Raw genomic sequence first — 17168 nt, 5'->3', positions numbered from 1 at the left:
AAAAGAACAATTTGCTGCCATAATTTAAGAAACATCTTCATCTTTCATTACTTTTATTGTGGGGCAGGTGCCTCATACTCAAGTGTTGATCATTAGTCATCAGGAACTCCCATGCTCACTATTTGCTGGTGAGGGTTTCTGCCTTACGTACTCACACATTACAGATCTGCAGCCAACATGAAGGTTTTAATGACTTTGAGCTCATGGACCAAAGTAAAATCTTTGTCTCCATAGACTGTACTACAGTTCATTATGCCTACTAGGGTCTTACAATCTTTAAGTGGTCCAGTGCCTTGCACTTACTTAAATCTCTACAATTGCATCTGCAACTGTCTCTAAATTCTCTGAGGACTTCCTGATTTCCAAAGAAAATTGGTCCTTAGATGAGAAAGGCCCAAAATAAATTCCCTAGTCTGGGAAAGTCCTCAAGGCCTACATGGGATACTCAACTCATCAAAGTAAGACCTAAAGCAACTCCTCCATATGGTTCCATAGGAGACCCCAAACCTGAATACCGGTAGAGCCTTCAAGGTGAGTTTTTAGGGGCAATTCATCTGTTTCACTTCTCACAAAATTCAAATTAAAAAATGAACTACAAATTCTGCTCTACATCTTTTGGAAGCAACCGTAATAAGATTTCTAAAAGCATGAGAAAATAAGAGCATGTACTTCAGTTAGTCTCCAGAACTGGTTAACCATGAAGATAGATATTTACTTGACTGCTAATCAATTCAAACACAACTTCACTTTTAAAACTGTATTAGATAATTAACACCAAATAAAAGCACAACAGAACTGGGTATTCTGAAGATTAGTAGTCTATGCTATGACTCATCACCATCAGAGCAGGGGAAAACCTGTACCACAAAGGCCCCAAAGAAAAAGAACATTTTCTAACTTTAAAAAATAATAATAAAAAAATAATTTATTATCTTTAATCATAAAGTTCCCTTGGGGCAGTTGAAAAAATATATACATATACATTTTTTCTTATTGACAGAGGTATCAAATTGACTATAAGTAAATAGTCAAGGCTTTGTAATTTTAAAGACACTTAAAAGATATTATTCTTAGTAGCAAAAGAGCATCTAAAGATCAACGAAAAGCAATTTGTAACTTGAGGATGGAAATTTATAATTTTTATTTCAGGAAGATAGATGTTTTCAAATGTATTGTCTAGATATATTTGTGATTCTAAATTTCTGAGATTAAAGATTTGCCAATCCACAGCCATTCATCTCAGTAACTCCATTTGCTCAAAATGAGTCACTGACCTCAAAGGCAGGGCTACATTCATCCAGTCAGAAAGCCTGACTTAAACACAACCTGCTTACTTTCACTGTAGTCAGATATCAAAACAATACCACTTTGATAAACAAACACATTGCTTTACTCACATGAGTTTTTATATAGTTACACATAATGAATTGTTTTGAATTCTGGAATGACATTAACTCTTCAAACAAATCATAAATGTCCAATTTTTCTTTGTGATCATTGCGCCCCAAGAAGGAATTATATGTTAAAAATTTATTATAGTGCTATCCTTATAAAAATAGGTATTTAAAAAATACTTTGGTGTGCAGAAAAATTTTAGTTGGCTTAACAGTTTCATGGATTACTAAATTTTACAAATAGAATTTTTCTGGATGCTGGATTCCTGTGTAAAATTTCAGGGGATAAAATTCCTCTGAATGGTTGTTTAAGAGAACAGGTGAATTCATGTGAGAAATCACTGGTACAAGAATTGGACATGGAGGTAAAGCAAAAGAAAATGCTTTTGGTAAACTGTGGAGTCAGGATGTGCCATTTGTAAACAACTAGAACAATGCCCCAAAGTTTCTCATGGAATTCCTGTCCCCACAACAAAACCTTTCATCTAATTTCAACCTTGTAAGGATAGTCTGGTTTTCATTAAGATATTCATATTCTTTAAATTCTGACCAAATCTATTACATATATGATGCCATGATTCTGGAAACCACAAATGCAGTGGTTGCTTTATATAGCTCTTGACATTTAAGTTCTTACATTTATTAAATGTTACTCAATATAAAAGTGCTACACTCATTCACCTGGGTTACCTCAAAAAACACTTAGGAAAGATATTGGGTAATATAACTGCAGGAGGACAGCTATATGTATGCTTAGTTTCACACAGATATGATAAGCACATCCGTTCAGAGATTTAGTGACTGTCATTCTGTGGGAGACTATACTGTTACTTTTATCCCCTAACAATTGAAATGTCCTATGGGCAAATATAAAAGATTCTCTTTCCTCCTATTTCACAGCACTGGAGCCAGGCAGTTTCCAATAAATATTCATGCACACAGCTGAGACATGGTTTTGAGGCCATTTCCATTTTCAAGCTATCCTCTATAAAATCTAATGTTCAGAGGAAGAGCCCAATAAGATAAAATGTTCCTCTCTTTGCTGCAAAGAGACTGAGTCTAAAGCTAACACCAGAGGGAAAGGAATTCAACAATCCATTCTAATACTTACCTCTGCCTGATACTTTAAGGCCTTAAGTTACATGTTCCACAGATAAGAGAAAAAGTCGAAACTATGAAAGCACGGAGGAAGGTTAAGAAATACTATTCATGAGTGGACATGATTGATAAATTTAACTCAAAGGCTGTGAACTGCATGTATTTCTTTATCAGTGAAAATGATTGGAAATAACCTATGCCTTTCCTGGTAGTGCTGATAAACTAAGCTGCCAGAGAAAGCAGACTACATAAGGATCTATAATTAACTGGAGTTCCACAGAACTATGCACTGAGGTTCAAGACTGTTTAAAGAATGACTAAGAGCAATGTAAAGTGGATGAACAAAGTGTTACATAATTTGGCAGGTTTGATCTTCCAGATAAGCTACTTCCTTCATAAAATTTATTTACCATTGTTTACTATTATGTAATGCTTAATATTAGATGTAGGGCTCTAACATTTCAGAAAAAGTCCCATCCCTTTCATCTTCTTACCTGTTTAGGTTGCTCTAATATTTGAAGGTATGGGCCATCTGCTAAAAACAAAAACAACAAACAGAAACCAAAAGAAACTGTGAGGCTTCTCAAATGTGGTATAAAATGTAGAGCAAGTCAAAAACTGAAATTATGTTTGTAAATTGAGGTTTCAAATCACTTTTGTAATTAAATTCCAAGGACATAATTTCTCTTCCTCATTTGAACTATTAAATTTCCAATATTACCCTTATTTTAATAGTAGTTTTACAGTTCTAGAGAGCCACAATAAATGAATGTTTGCTGATTGACTATGGCACACTGCCCAACTCAACTAAGGGTGCCCAGACGGGCAGGCATGGGAAGTCAATAAACTCCGCCATCTTGTCTCCCAGCACAGCATTTTTAAAAAACACGAACATCAATTACATGCAGCAATCGCTTTCTGGGTGTTATGACATGTTATTTTTCCTTCACATCACTGGACGCTGACTTTTAGTCCTTATGGGCTCAATGTGAAATTAAGGATGGAGCTAGCAATCTACACATGTGAAAGACGCAAAAGATGATCCCAGGCCAGCTGTTTCTCCTTACGCTACGTTTCTGTACTTTTCCCTTACCTGAATCTGGCCTTCATTATCTGACTAGTTTGTTCTTCCTTTCCCCCTAATAATTTAATTTTGTCTACAAGACATTGTGAATTTTTCTTATTAATCTGTAGCTCTGGACGTTTATATGGAATTTCTTAGTATTGTGCTATCATATGAACTCTTTATAAATAAACACCACGAGCATTTAGAAAACACTGAAAATAATTTCATTGAAGTTAGGTGCATACCAATTAATAACTATAAAAACACAACAAAAGCTACAGGCTTAATCCATAGCCCAACTATCTGACCTGAAAATTCCTGAAATTCAGATGATAATCAGGACCTCTGAGAGCATAAATATAAATTTGCTCAAAGTGAGAAAGTCACTAAGCACCATAACTGGTTTTTATGTCAAAAGTACCATAACCCATAGCGTTGGAATAAATTGTGACGTATGGAATTTCATATTTGTTTGAATATAAATAAGGATGTTTGGTATTAAAAACATTCTAGAAGAATACTTCTGTGTCCATTTGAATCTTCACTGTTTCTACTGCTAGAAGCTTAAATACTTATTTTGGATAAATCAATTTGCGAAAAAGAGATAATCTGGTTGAAATTTAAAATAAAATAAAAATTAACAGAATTTTTTGTCTTTTCAGCATTTTGTTGAATCAGGATAAAACTAAAGAACTGTAGAGAAAAGGATATAATTATTTTGTTAGTATTCAAGAAATTTATAAGTCAGCTGAAAAATGACTGAATTTGAAATGAAATATAGATAAGAAAGGAAAAATCGGGTGTCACTGGCCAATATGGTATGTATCAGATTACTTTCTTTTTGTTTGTATGAAATTAATCCCTTAACATTTTAAACTACTTTTAGAAAATAATCTTAAAATTTAAAAAAATGGCATGAATTTAATTTTTGCTAAGGAAATAACACTGATTAGAAATAAAAATATTTTCACACCACTAATATACAGCCTGTAGGACAATGTAACAGATATGGAAATATTTCCTGTAAAATGTTAAAAGAACACCTTAAGAAAAGAGCTCTCTAAGAAAGCAATATTTGGATAAGATGTCATGGGAAATATATAGAGCTGGAAGCACATTTACATTAAACTTCAAGTCTCTCCCTTCTTGTTAGCTCTCCTAAAAATACTTTCAGTTTTGGTGTTAGTTTTTCTAAAGGACTTAATCTTCTTTAAATATGTGAAATTCCAAATGAAATGGCTCCATTTTTCTCTTTCAGAGAACACATTTAAAGTTAAATCAACTAGAAAATTAGATTCGATATGCACATATTTGTTTTAAGGCCAACTTTCTTTTGGACATGTTTCTGTGCCATGAAAGCGGCATCCCACTGTGCATAGAAATTTAAGTTATAGTAGACTGTTACAAAACTAACAGTTGTCCCATATCCCATAGTTTTCAACAAGGAGCAGATTTACCAATGGTTTTAGATTTCTAGAAATCCAGAAGACTGAAAAAAAATCCATATTAAAATTCAAGTTAATATTAATTTAGAGAGCCTCCCTAACCCCTTTAAAATTTGAATGAAACATCTCATGTATCTTGGACTATAAAAACAGAACTATGTGACTGGAATAAAGAGGAGGAAATATCCAGAAAAGATGATGGTAATACCAATCAGAAAATAAAATTTCAGAGATAATTTTGAGAGCTTTTCCAATATTACAGCAAAGTAATTTCTACAACATGAAGCTCTGAAACAGAATATTCACTGAGATGGTATTTTGATAATCTTACTTCTATGTCTATAAACCTAAAGGAAAAAAAAAAAACACTTAAAGAAAGATCTTCCTCAAGATAGCTGTTTGGTGTTTACAAGGTATTAAATAGAAATGTGTATATTTCCTGAGGGAAGAATCAAGTTCTTACATTTTCAATAAAATATTAATACTAAGAAAAATACTTTGAACCCCAGAATAAAAAAGTTGACAGGAAACACAGATGCTACTAAGCCATTCATTTGTTCACAAGAAGCTGACCTAGAACTCAAACTGGACAGCACTTCACAAGACCACAGATACTGTAGCCTGAAAAGTATGTTGTGGGGTAAAGACAAAAGGGCCTCTACCAATATAACTTCTGCTAGTGAAGGTCAAGTGTGGCAGATTGACTGTTCCCTCCCATAAACTCCAGAAATATTAAAGATACAAATGCAGAGAAACATTCTGATCTAAAGCATTAATGGCGAGTACCAGAGTCACCACAGTAATTTTAAGTGACAATGATAAAAACAGGATTATGTCTCCCCATGAGACAAGCAAATCCACAGTAAACAAAACACTTGCTGTCCACGCCAGTGATTACCAAACTTTCTGGTACACAATCTCTGTAATTCATCCACACTGATTCTGAACATCTGTTCAGTCCCACAGATGTGAGGGGTGAAACAAAATAGAGCCCTCAAACCATGCTTATGCACAAATCAGTAAAAAAGAGGCCAGATGAGGTTGAATGTTTTATTACACATGAGATTAAACAATTTGTGAATTCAGATAACGAACATAGTCATGTTCTGAGGGAAGATTATTATTGTAAATTTTGTCCAATTGGCCAGAATGCAAAGCTAAAAAAGATTTTTAAAAAGATTTTTTTTTTACTGAGTTGATCTTTATGATGTTTCCTTTGGCTGGCAGGCATACAACAGATTGTCATATATATATATATATATATATATATATATATATATATATATGTTTTTAGAACAGAGCTGAGGAGTACAGACCACTTTGCATGAGTGTGGGACAAAACAGAGGAATTTAAAAAAGAACTGAGATAGTAAAATTGGGAGAAAAGGGAAATCCTTATATTGAGAAAAGAAAATCCTCTGAATTGTCCTAGCAGACAGAGCAACTGTGGTTGCTAATATAATAGATAAGTGAGGTGAAACAATTTTGTGCAATTATATGTTGAGAAAAATGTATTGAAAGATGGGTTTTTAAAACATAAATCACTGTTTCCTTTCTATTCATATACCGAATTTCTAAGACTATTAGCAAAGCTTGAATTTTTTTTTTTTAAGTGAAAGTAAAACAATAAGGCAAAGGTGATAGCTTTCTTACCTGTAGGCAGTGGCATCTCTGGGGGAAATAATTCTGGATTAAATATAGTATGAGGCAAAGGATTCAAATGAAATATCTGTAAAGAAAAAATTACAAATTATGTAATCATTACTTTTCCAACATTATATTAAGAAAGTAATGTTGATATACCTAAAAATTACAAAAATGAAAACTCAATGAAAAAAACAAAGCCTGAAAATATTTAAAATCAAGATTTAAAAGAAAACCTTATAAGACTAATTAAACTCTCATGTGTGTGGAATTTGCAAAATGAAGAGAATGAGAAGGATAAGCTAGCCAGAAATCCCAAAGGCAAGGCTCTGGCTTGCTTACTAGTACATCTTCAGAGTCAAGCATATGCTTATCACAGAGTGGGTGCTTAATAAATATTCCAATCCAGGGGCATTTAACTAGTGAGCCACATCCTCAGACCATGTTTTGAGACAGGGTCTTGCTAAGATGCTCAGAGGCTCACTAAGTTGATGAAGTTTGCCTCGGACTTGCAATTTTCATGCCTCAGCCTTCCAAGCTGCTTTGACTTTAGAATTCTGACATCTAGACTATAAAAGATAAATGTGTGTTTGTTCTAAGCCACAAGTGGGTGGTCAGTACTTATAGCGGCAACACAAAATTAAAACAGTAGGCACACAGTATATTTAGAGGAAATTAAATTCTATCTTGATAAGTTACTACTTATTTGGATGATTTGGAGCTAGTACTTTCTTAGAAATATAAGAATATAACCCTGGGTTGGGGCTGTGGCTCAGTGGCAGAGCACTTGCCTAGCATGTGTGAGGCACTGGATTCAATTCTCAGCACCACATTAAAAAAATAAACAAATAAAGGCATTCTGTCCATTTACAACTACAAAAAAAATTTTTTTAAAGAATGTAAATATTGCTTTAATGATGACAAATATATCTCTAATCTAGCCACTCAATTTCAAGGCCTGAAAGAATTATTGACAGCAGCTCTGGAACAATATCAGATAACTAAAAAGAGAATTTTTCAGTCCAAGAAGCAGATAATTTTCTAAGGTAATAATTATTATTCCAGCCGGGCACAGTGGCTCATGCCTGTAATACCTATAATCCTAACAGCTCATGAAACTGAGGCAGGAGGACATGAGCTCAAAGCCAGCCTCAGCAACTTAGAGGGGTTCTAAGTAACTTAGTGCGTCCCTGTTTCAAAATAAAATATAAGGAATGAGGTATTAAACTCACAGTGGTTAAGTGTCCCTGGGTTCAATCCCTGGTACCCAAAACAAAACAAAACAAAGAAACTTATTTTCCATTTAGTGCACATCTGTTTGAAATGTTTGTGGATAACATCGAAACCAACCGTACTTCAGTTTTTATGACAGGTAGGCAAGTATGCTGGATATCAATAATTTTCTTTAATAGAGAGTACCCTGTTCTTATTGGTAAATTACTGAAGGCTTTTGGGTACTTAAGAACCTAGTCAAATCAAGAGTAAGAGAAGCAGTATTTAAATAAATAACACTTTAGTCTAGTTGTTAGGGTTGCAAATTTTCAATTGAGGAACAAAAAGTGTGCTCCACTTCAATGCTTCAGAGTAAATCTCATTAATGCTATTCACTGTTTGCTGAAAAGGAAATACAGGAATAAGAAAACACATTCTACAAAGAGGGGCCCCCACCTTACCAGTATCAGAGCAGAAAGGCTGACCTAGAAGAAAAAATTTCCTTTCCTATGGGCCTGGAGGTGGCTAAAATGGCTAAACTGATAGCAAAAGCACGAAAAGATAACACTGTGTTGTGCTGCAGCTTCTAGTATCAGATCGGGGTAGAGAGCAAACTCCAGCACACACAAATGAAACACAGAGGATATCTCATCAAGGACATGTAAACCTTAGGAAACACAAGCCACGAAGCTCAAGACAAGAAAACAACAATAGCAAACAGAAACAAAACAAAACAAAAATGCCAACAAAAAATCTTCAAGGTCCTCTCCCCTCAAAAATGGAACTACAAGAATATGCTCCACCCTTGTTGCTAAGGAGCACTAAATTGCTTACATAAGAAACTTTCAAAATGAATGTTTTCAGCAGGTTTTACTCTTGTGTGGCATAAAGGACCATCTCTTATTGATAAGATTTCCTGTGTATAGAGACAGGAAAGCCTGGTTTAAAAACCAAGCAGAAACAACCCTCATGCTGGTTAGAGTTTGCCTTTAATTGTTAGAAATCACATATTAAAAGTGAAAGGTAAAACAAAGGGTTTTGATAATATGAGTAGCCAAATGTCTTTCATTCTGCAATCAAAGAAAATGTTCCTAGATTTACCTAATATTGCCATTTTTGCAACAAAATTGGAAAAGAGCATCCTAATGTGGAAAGCTACTCATTCTTCCTAAATCAATCAGAATATTACATCAAGATTAATGACTGCTCTAAGTCTACTTTAAGGGAACAACACAAGATTCCTTAAAACTTTTCACTTTTGGTTGTTTTCTGGCTGATTCTGTGCATGAGTAATTTTGGGAAATCCATTGTTTTAGATGATTGCCATTACAATTTAAATGAGAAATGATAATGAATATTGGACCAGCATGTCCTGGTACCTGCTGTTCTCTCTCCTGGTCTATCCTAAAAAATTACATCTTTTAAATCTCAGCTTTTATAGACCTCTTTGGAAAGTCCTCCCTAACTGTACATCCCCAAGATAGCATCCAGTAATCCGTCTCAACATTTCAGTCCAGCTCTGTGCAGATCACTACTACTATAGCATTTATTACCCTATGGAAACGATTTCTCCATCCCTCTTATTAGAATGGCAGCTTTCTGAGACTAGACTCTATGTACCACTTATTTGGTTTTCTGTTTGTTTTGGTATTGGCCATTTTTACCCAGAGGTGCTTATTACTAAGCTGCATCCCAGACCTTTTTATTTTATTTTGAGACAGGGTCTGGCTAAGTTGCTGGACTGGCCACAAACTTGTGATCCTCCTGTCTCAGCTTCCTGAGTCACTGGGACTACAGGCATGTACCACCATGCCCAGATATATTACTTATTTTTGTATCTCTACTACATCAAAGTTCTGGTACATAAAAATGCTTCAGGAGCATAATAAATAGAAGAAAGAGAAAGAAGCAAAGTGTTAGTAACCAGCAAAGATTTGTTGGAATCTTTCAAAGTAAAAAGTTAGGGAAAAACAAAAAAGAACACTGGTATCCCTTCATACTGCTAATTTAGTAAGAACAGTTTTGTGCTCCCAAAGTATGTTATTTAAACATGTAATATTTAAAACCCCAGTGCATGTGGGGCTTTCTATTTTTCAAATGAAAAGTGAGGATGGGGGTGCTTCACAAGTGATTTTTCACTTAGAAGAACTGATTAGTAGCAGTCAACACTTACATAATGATCTTCAAATTCTAAGTCCAAAAGGTTCTTTTCAACTACACCACTCTGGCTCCTCAGTAGAAGAGTTTTACTACATATTTTTTTTATATATATGGAATTTTAAATATATATATTAGTGGGCTATAATGAACTGAATTATGTTAAACTTAAATGTAAAAATGTTTAATTTCTATTTGCTGGAACTTATGGATGTGCCTTTATTTGGAAATAACATTCTTTCAGATAAACAAGATAAGATGAAGTCAGATTAGATAAGGGTGGGCTCTAAATCCAATGTCTGATACCTTTTTAAGAAAAGAGAATCATTGTTACTGCTAATTTCTACTAACATTTGTTTAAAATGGGAGTTCAGAATAGATACACTTTTAATTCGAATTTCAACTGTCTTTGCACTAAATAAAATTCATCATATTCTTTAAAAAAAAAAAAAGACAGAGAGAGAGAGATTCGGATGCAGAGACACAGTAGACACACGAAGCGGGGAAGGGGCATGTGACAATAGAGGCAGAGATTGCTGGAATGCATCCGGGAGCCAAGGAATGCCATGGAGTGAGAGCATCAGAGTCACAGAACCAGTCCTCCTCAGAGTATCCAGAAGGAACCAACCCTGCCAACACCTCGATTTCAACCTCTAGCCTCACAAACTGTGAGACTCTTTTCTGTTGTTTCAAGTCGCAGATTTGTGATAATTAGTTCCGGTAGCCCTAGGAAACTTAAGGGCTATTGTTTTAACTACAACATCAACAATATTTATACAATAAGACTTAGTAGTTTAAGTGACTCATTTTGTATGACATGTCTTCTCTAACCTTACCTGGAAGGACAGGGAAACTGAAGAAAAAATTTAAAAGAAATATTTACTAATTTTAGAGTTATATTGATATTGAATTACTATGTTTGCCTGTATACATTTTGAAAAGTGAATCCATTTAAATGAAATTAAAAAATAAAAAAAATTAACAGTAAGATGGTAACACTTACTTGTTCAGGCATTCCCCCATATGGATTGTTTCCTGCCATTCTGGAGCTGTATAATAAAACAAAACAAAACTGTAACACTGGGGTGAACCTTAAAAATTCCATCAACATGATATGCTAAACTGTAAATTCTATTAAGATTAAACACAATCCTTTTAAAGACCTTTAGAAGGAGGACATGGTATAGTTCCCCTTTGATATCTAAATCTAACAGCAGGGTGATTGCATAATTAAGGAATTGCCACTTATGTATGATACGGAACTTCTTGCTGAGCTCACACAGTGTCCTGAGTTTGGTACAATTGGTCTACATCCTCTCTATAAAAACTATGCATACTTGAGGCCATTTCTTTGTATCACCCTCTAAACTTCAAGAATTTACAGTTTTGGCTTTTATGTATATTATTTTTTGGCCCTCATGAACTCTGTGATGTTCTAGAACTGTCTCCAAATTTTCTGCAAGTCACCCCAGTTGAGAAGTTCAAAGGGCCTGATCAGAGTTTTGCATAGCACCGCTGAGGACGGCTACAGTCTGCCAGGCTCTGTCTTCTATTGCATCCCGTCGAAGCCATTTTCCTGCCACTGTCAAAGTGGAATAGAAACTCTGTAATATCAAAAGTATAATTAAATACACAAAAATAAGAGCCCTTCTTATCAAGGCTATGGATCTTAACTTATTTAACTCCAGCCAGGTATTAATACACTGCAGGCCCTAGCAATCTTGTTTGACGCTGGGAGTCCTGATAACATGAAAATGATCGGATAAAGATAGTACCTAAAATCACGTATCATTAGGGATTTACTTAATTCAGAGATATCCTTTCATTATTTTAAATATAGGTTATTTAGTTGAAATTTATTTAGATCAAGTTTAAGTTACGTGACATGAAAAAGGTGTTTTCAAAAGCAAATATTAATTTCTGAGACAAATTTACAATTTTTTCCACAAAGCCTATAAAGCACGAAAGGGCACCTGGGACTGCAGCTGAGAATGTTGCCTACCAACAAGTGCTCTCTCCTGTTCCACAGCAGAAGGGGTGGAGGAGGGACTGTGACAGTTCAGCAAGAATTGCCCCATACTTCCCGGGTTAGAGATGGCCATTTGACAAAATGCTCACCAGTGGAAAGTCATAACTACTGTGGACTTAAGGTCCTTGAGAAACTCCCTCCATGTTTTGCTTCTCTTTCCTAATGGATAAAACCCAGATGAGGCTTCTACCATGCAGGTAACGATTAACAGCCTAGCAGATGGCTGATAAGTAGGAGGTACCAAATCTGAGTCCCTGAAAGACACCATGAGATAGAACCTTTGACTAACCCAGCAGCTCATTCTGGTGGTGATGTGGGAAAGAAACAAACTTCTCTGTTCAAACTTGTACTGTCAAGTCTCAGTTTAGCTCTTACCTCTGACTACTTCATCTACTACTCCGATAAACACAGAAGCCTCAAAAGAGAAACCTGATTTCCAAAGAAATCCTCTTTTGCTAGAACACTGAATGACTGATGGAAGAGACAGCTTCCTGAGAATTCTCAGGGGTGCAAGGCAGAGTCCAACTCTAACAAAAGGGAAAAGAACAGCTCCCGGTCTATAGAACAGGAAGTCCAGGCAGATTGGCAGGAAAATATTTGCTTTCTACAAGAAATAGTGAGTGCAAATATTCAAACAGGTGCAATTAAATACATATCTATTAAGGTAAACAGTTTAAAAGAGAAAATTGACTTGATATAGTAAAGAGAAATTAAGTAATTCAAAATTCAAGGGTTCTTTCATGCCTGGGTGGGTAACCTTGATTAATTAACTAACTGTGGCTGTTATCTCATTTGTAAAAATGAGAGATTTGGATGGAATGGAATTTTGAAAAGGGTAGGACTTTGTTGAGCTTGGAATATGTGCTAGCTAATAAATGGCTATCCAAAGAATACATGCTCTAAGTCATAATATTCTTTGGTAAACTTGAATTTTTGTATGCATTTTTAAGTGGATATCTACATTAAAACTCTGCATACATATTTTTGATAATCATATTTCTATATTAAAGAATCATAAATTTCAGTTACATGGAGAATACCAGTAAAAAAATGTTATATTGAAATTGCGTGCTAATATCAGTTACAATAATCTTTTTGAAAACCCCTAAACTTAGACCACCCCAGGAGCCCAAACTTTCACAAAAGTTTTTTAAAATATTATTTTCATTTGAGACTTTCCATTAATCTGGGGTGGTGTCCTGATTCTTTCCAAATAATCTTGACCCAGAATCTTCCAAAGTAGAGGTGAGATGGTTGACTTATTGAACCAACAGAACCCATTCAGTTACCTATATGGCACTGATTTATGTATATAATAAAACTGTCGATGGTTTCATGTAACTTTAAGTGTGGATTTAACATAAAGTAGCCTTCACTGTAACTTTAAAAAGTCAACTCAACTTCCTTTAGCAGAACTGACACAGATTAAGTATCGTGATCACATATTGTAGAGAAAGCCTTAATGAAGAGCTCCAAATTATAGGTATGTGGACAAACCACCAAATTAAATAGTCTTCCCTCCAATAACATCCCACTACAAGATTTATGCACTACTGCATACCTATAAAAAATAGTTTTAAAAGCCCTATAGCAACTTGAGAGACACCTGAGTGAATGCTAAAAACTGAACTTGTACCACCTTTAAAGTTAGCTGAATTCACTGACAAGAACTGAGAGGTAAGAGCTACTCCTAGGGTGATGTCAATGCTAATTCAAATTTTAAAATAAAATGTCAAAAGAAACCAAGAATCATTTGGAAAGGATGAATCATAAAGTAATATTTGCATTAATTGTAAAAGCAGGTTTTACTTCTAAAATGTTGAAATACCAACTAAGCTTTTAGAACTGAAGGATTTGAAAAAAACAGGGAAAGCCCCTTCAGTCCCCCCTAGTCCCCAGACCTTCCCCTCGCTTTCCTTTTGCTCACTTCTGTGCTTTTGAGGAAGGACCCTGAAACAGAAAAGCAGATACTGAGTCGTCTGGGGAGAAGATGGGTCTAATCTCTGCATCTCTCCGCCCCCCACAACAGTGAGGTTTTTTAGGAAGATTTTCATACATGAAAAGAGAAACAGAAAATGTAACTAGCTAGCAACAAAGAAAATATCCAGTGAACTGTTATTTTTCTATAGGAAAAGCAAAAGGTTACAACTACCCTAGTTCTGAATATGTGATGAGTTCAATGAAATACCCAATGGGTTACTTTCTACACATCTGTGACGCCCACCCCAACACCTCAGGGGCTTCTCTCTGAAGAAAACTAGACTGAGTGCATTAACTTAAATTTTTTCAAATTCATTAAAATTATTTCATGACTTACTATGGCTCATAATTTTCAGTTTGAAAAACAGAATTTTAGGTGCCATCCAGAAGATACAGTAGGAATTAGATGAAGTATCTCTTTATTCAAGAGTATATTCAGCCACAACACACACCATTTATGTTCAATTTTAGTATGTCATCTTGCATAGCAATAAGGATGAAACTCATAAGAAATAAAGTTGACTTTTCACCATTTCTGTAAGGTAATAAATATATAAAGAAAAAGAAATCTGCTGAAGCCTCTTTTTACATAGGAATTTGTTAGAAAAAGCATGATATAAGGTAATGCACATGCACACTGCATATAATGTAAAACATTCAAGTAACAATAACTTTTCTTTCTGTAATTTCAATTTCAGGAATTATCTGAGCAAGTACACAAAATAAAAAGTAAGTATAAGGATAGTCACTGCAGCAAATAAACTAAAAACAATCTAAATGTCCTTTGGTAACAAGTTGTTTAACAGTTGCCTAACTGTTAATGAATAAGTTAAATATTATGCAACTGTTAAAAACAATAATACAGATATATAAAATGACATGAAAACATTCATTTAGTTATATATTGCTATATTTTAATTTTCTAACTCAATTATATAATTGGAAATATATCCTTAACAGGAAAAAGAACACAATAAAATTAATAAACTTGTCCTGAATTTAAAGTTTAACTTTGACATCTTTTTTTTTTCCAAAATTAAAGAATTCAGTTTATCAGTTTAACTTTTGACATCTTAATGATGACATATAGTGAATAAAACATCAAGTATGAATGAGCCCAAAATTTCTAAGTACTCCTGGAATTCTTTCATAAGAAATACAATAGAAAAAAATTTAACTTTAAAATGTCTGTTCATTTACATCTTGCTGATACTATATGGTGCTAGAAATGATGAAAGATAAGTTGACAGTAGACTTGTTTTTTTCAGAAGAGATGATTTCCAAAAATTTTAGAAAAGAATAATTATTTGTATGCTACCATACTGAGATATGTATAGACACAGTTTTCATTTTTTCTACTCCTCTCTGCATTTTTATACTGGTATTGTTTCATTTGGGTATAATGTGACCAACTAAAATGTGGAATATCTACCTAGTGAATACAAATACATCATGCTCAGCACTGGTAAAGATAAGGTCCCTGTTGAGGATGGAATGTCAACCTAACAGGGATGACAGACACACAGAAAATATTCAGCCGGTTAATTCATGCAAAGCCTATTAGCACAGTGAATGATTTCCTAGCAAATGTTAGCCATTTTAGTAGAAGAGCATAATAATCTGTTCATAAATTATTAAAATAGCAATACAGACAGCAGAGTTTTAAGTATTCTGAGAAGAATCAAGTATTTTATTTCTTTTCCATCTACATTTACAGGTACACTGTCATATTATTTCTCTAAAGTGATTATGTGTCACTGCTGAATAAAATGTTTGCATTTTGTCCCCAGGGGACATCTGGCAACCAGGAGTCATTTTGTGCTGTTGTGGGCGGTCCTAGTTGATTTTAGTGTACAGAGGCTAGAGACACCACTAAACCTATAATGCACAGGACAGCCCCTCACATTAAACGATTTCCCAGCTCCAACTGTTAATAATGCTGAGAAGAAACCCTGATGAATGCTATGGCACCAGGACAGTACTTCAGTTCACACAGAGTAAGAACTAAACTTTACTGACTACCTCCCATGAGAAAGGAACTGTAGACAGTGCTTCACATGTTTCACTTACTTCTCACATTAATCCTGAGGAGTACTGATTGCCCCGGCTGAGAAACTGAAAATTAGAGAGACTAAATCATTTGCTCAGGCCGACAGAGTAATGCTGGCTAATCTGTCTACTATCACTTTTATTGGAGGTAGATGTGATTTTCTTCTTGACGTCATTATTTTAATACAGATCTTTGCTCCAGGTCTCCCAAGTGTTCTACTTGGAGCTGGTCTACTTGCAATGGTAGCTGCTATAGCTGGAAACTTACAAATAGAAACTCACAGGACCATTCACCTGTGCTTGTGGAGAAGTGGCTGCTGACTCCCATGATAATAGCCAACATCCATTCAAGTTGTTTTTTCAGGGAAGGTCCTCAGGAGAAGAGTGTAAGGAACTGGTTTAAACCAGCCCCCAAACAATCAACCCCTCTTCTAGATGTCCTGGAAAGAACTTGCTCTTTACAATCTCACTATAATGCTATATTTGCCCCAGAAGCTCCCAATTCACCATTTTTGAACATATGAAGAAGCATGATCTCAAAATGCGCTTTCATAGAAATGTGTGCTCTTTGACATACAGACAAGTCTCCCCAATTAGATTCCCTTGCCTCCTTTTTGGGGGAGATACCACTTCGGGAGTCACCCCATGCTCTCCTTACTTGCTGCAAACCTTCTTTCACTCTCTGATTTCCTGGTTGTGCTCATTGGCTCTGCACCCAGAAAATAGCAAAGCCTTAGTTAACACATTATTTGATTCAAGTAGCATAGCCTGAAAAGCAGAATAAGACTCTGACAATGTATGAAATTCAAATGAGTTATTTACAAGAAATCAAATGTGAAAATAAAAACACCAAATAATATCAGTTCAAGTGATATTTTAAACATATATACACATATGAAAACACGTGTAAACATACATTATATATATATATATATATATATATATAGAGAGAGAGAGAGAGAGAGAGAGAGAGAAAGAGAGAGAGATAGAGAGATAGAGATAGAGATAGATATGTGGGGGGGGGGATAATATCTATATCTATGTATCTCCATTCATTGGTAAATTTCAAAGGAGAATAAAGAGATTCTCTCTGA

General features: G+C 34.8%; 1 protein-coding gene across 2 annotated transcripts in view; it reads right to left on the bottom strand.

The window, feature by feature from the left end:
- The window catches only part of Nfkb1 (nuclear factor kappa B subunit 1), a 115019-nt gene that overhangs the window by 82164 nt on the left and 15687 nt on the right, over positions 1-17168 (bottom strand). The window contains exons 2-4 of one of the 2 annotated variants that reach the window (XM_015484602.2): positions 11020-11065; positions 6657-6732; positions 2987-3027 (exon numbers count right to left, since the gene is read on the bottom strand). In XM_015484602.2, coding sequence (XP_015340088.1) covers positions 2987-3027; positions 6657-6732; positions 11020-11058 — 156 coding nt within the window. In that variant the 5' untranslated portion in view covers positions 11059-11065. The remainder of the gene's footprint in view (positions 1-2986; positions 3028-6656; positions 6733-11019; positions 11066-17168) is intronic. The other variant, XM_015484603.2, reaches the window with a different exon arrangement.

This window comes from Marmota marmota, unplaced genomic scaffold (assembly GCF_001458135.2).
Source record: "Marmota marmota marmota unplaced genomic scaffold, marMar, whole genome shotgun sequence".
Classification (NCBI taxonomy): Eukaryota; Metazoa; Chordata; class Mammalia; order Rodentia; family Sciuridae; genus Marmota; species Marmota marmota.
The sequence above is the reverse complement of the archived record's forward strand: the minus strand, read 5'-3'. Positions and strand labels throughout refer to the sequence as shown.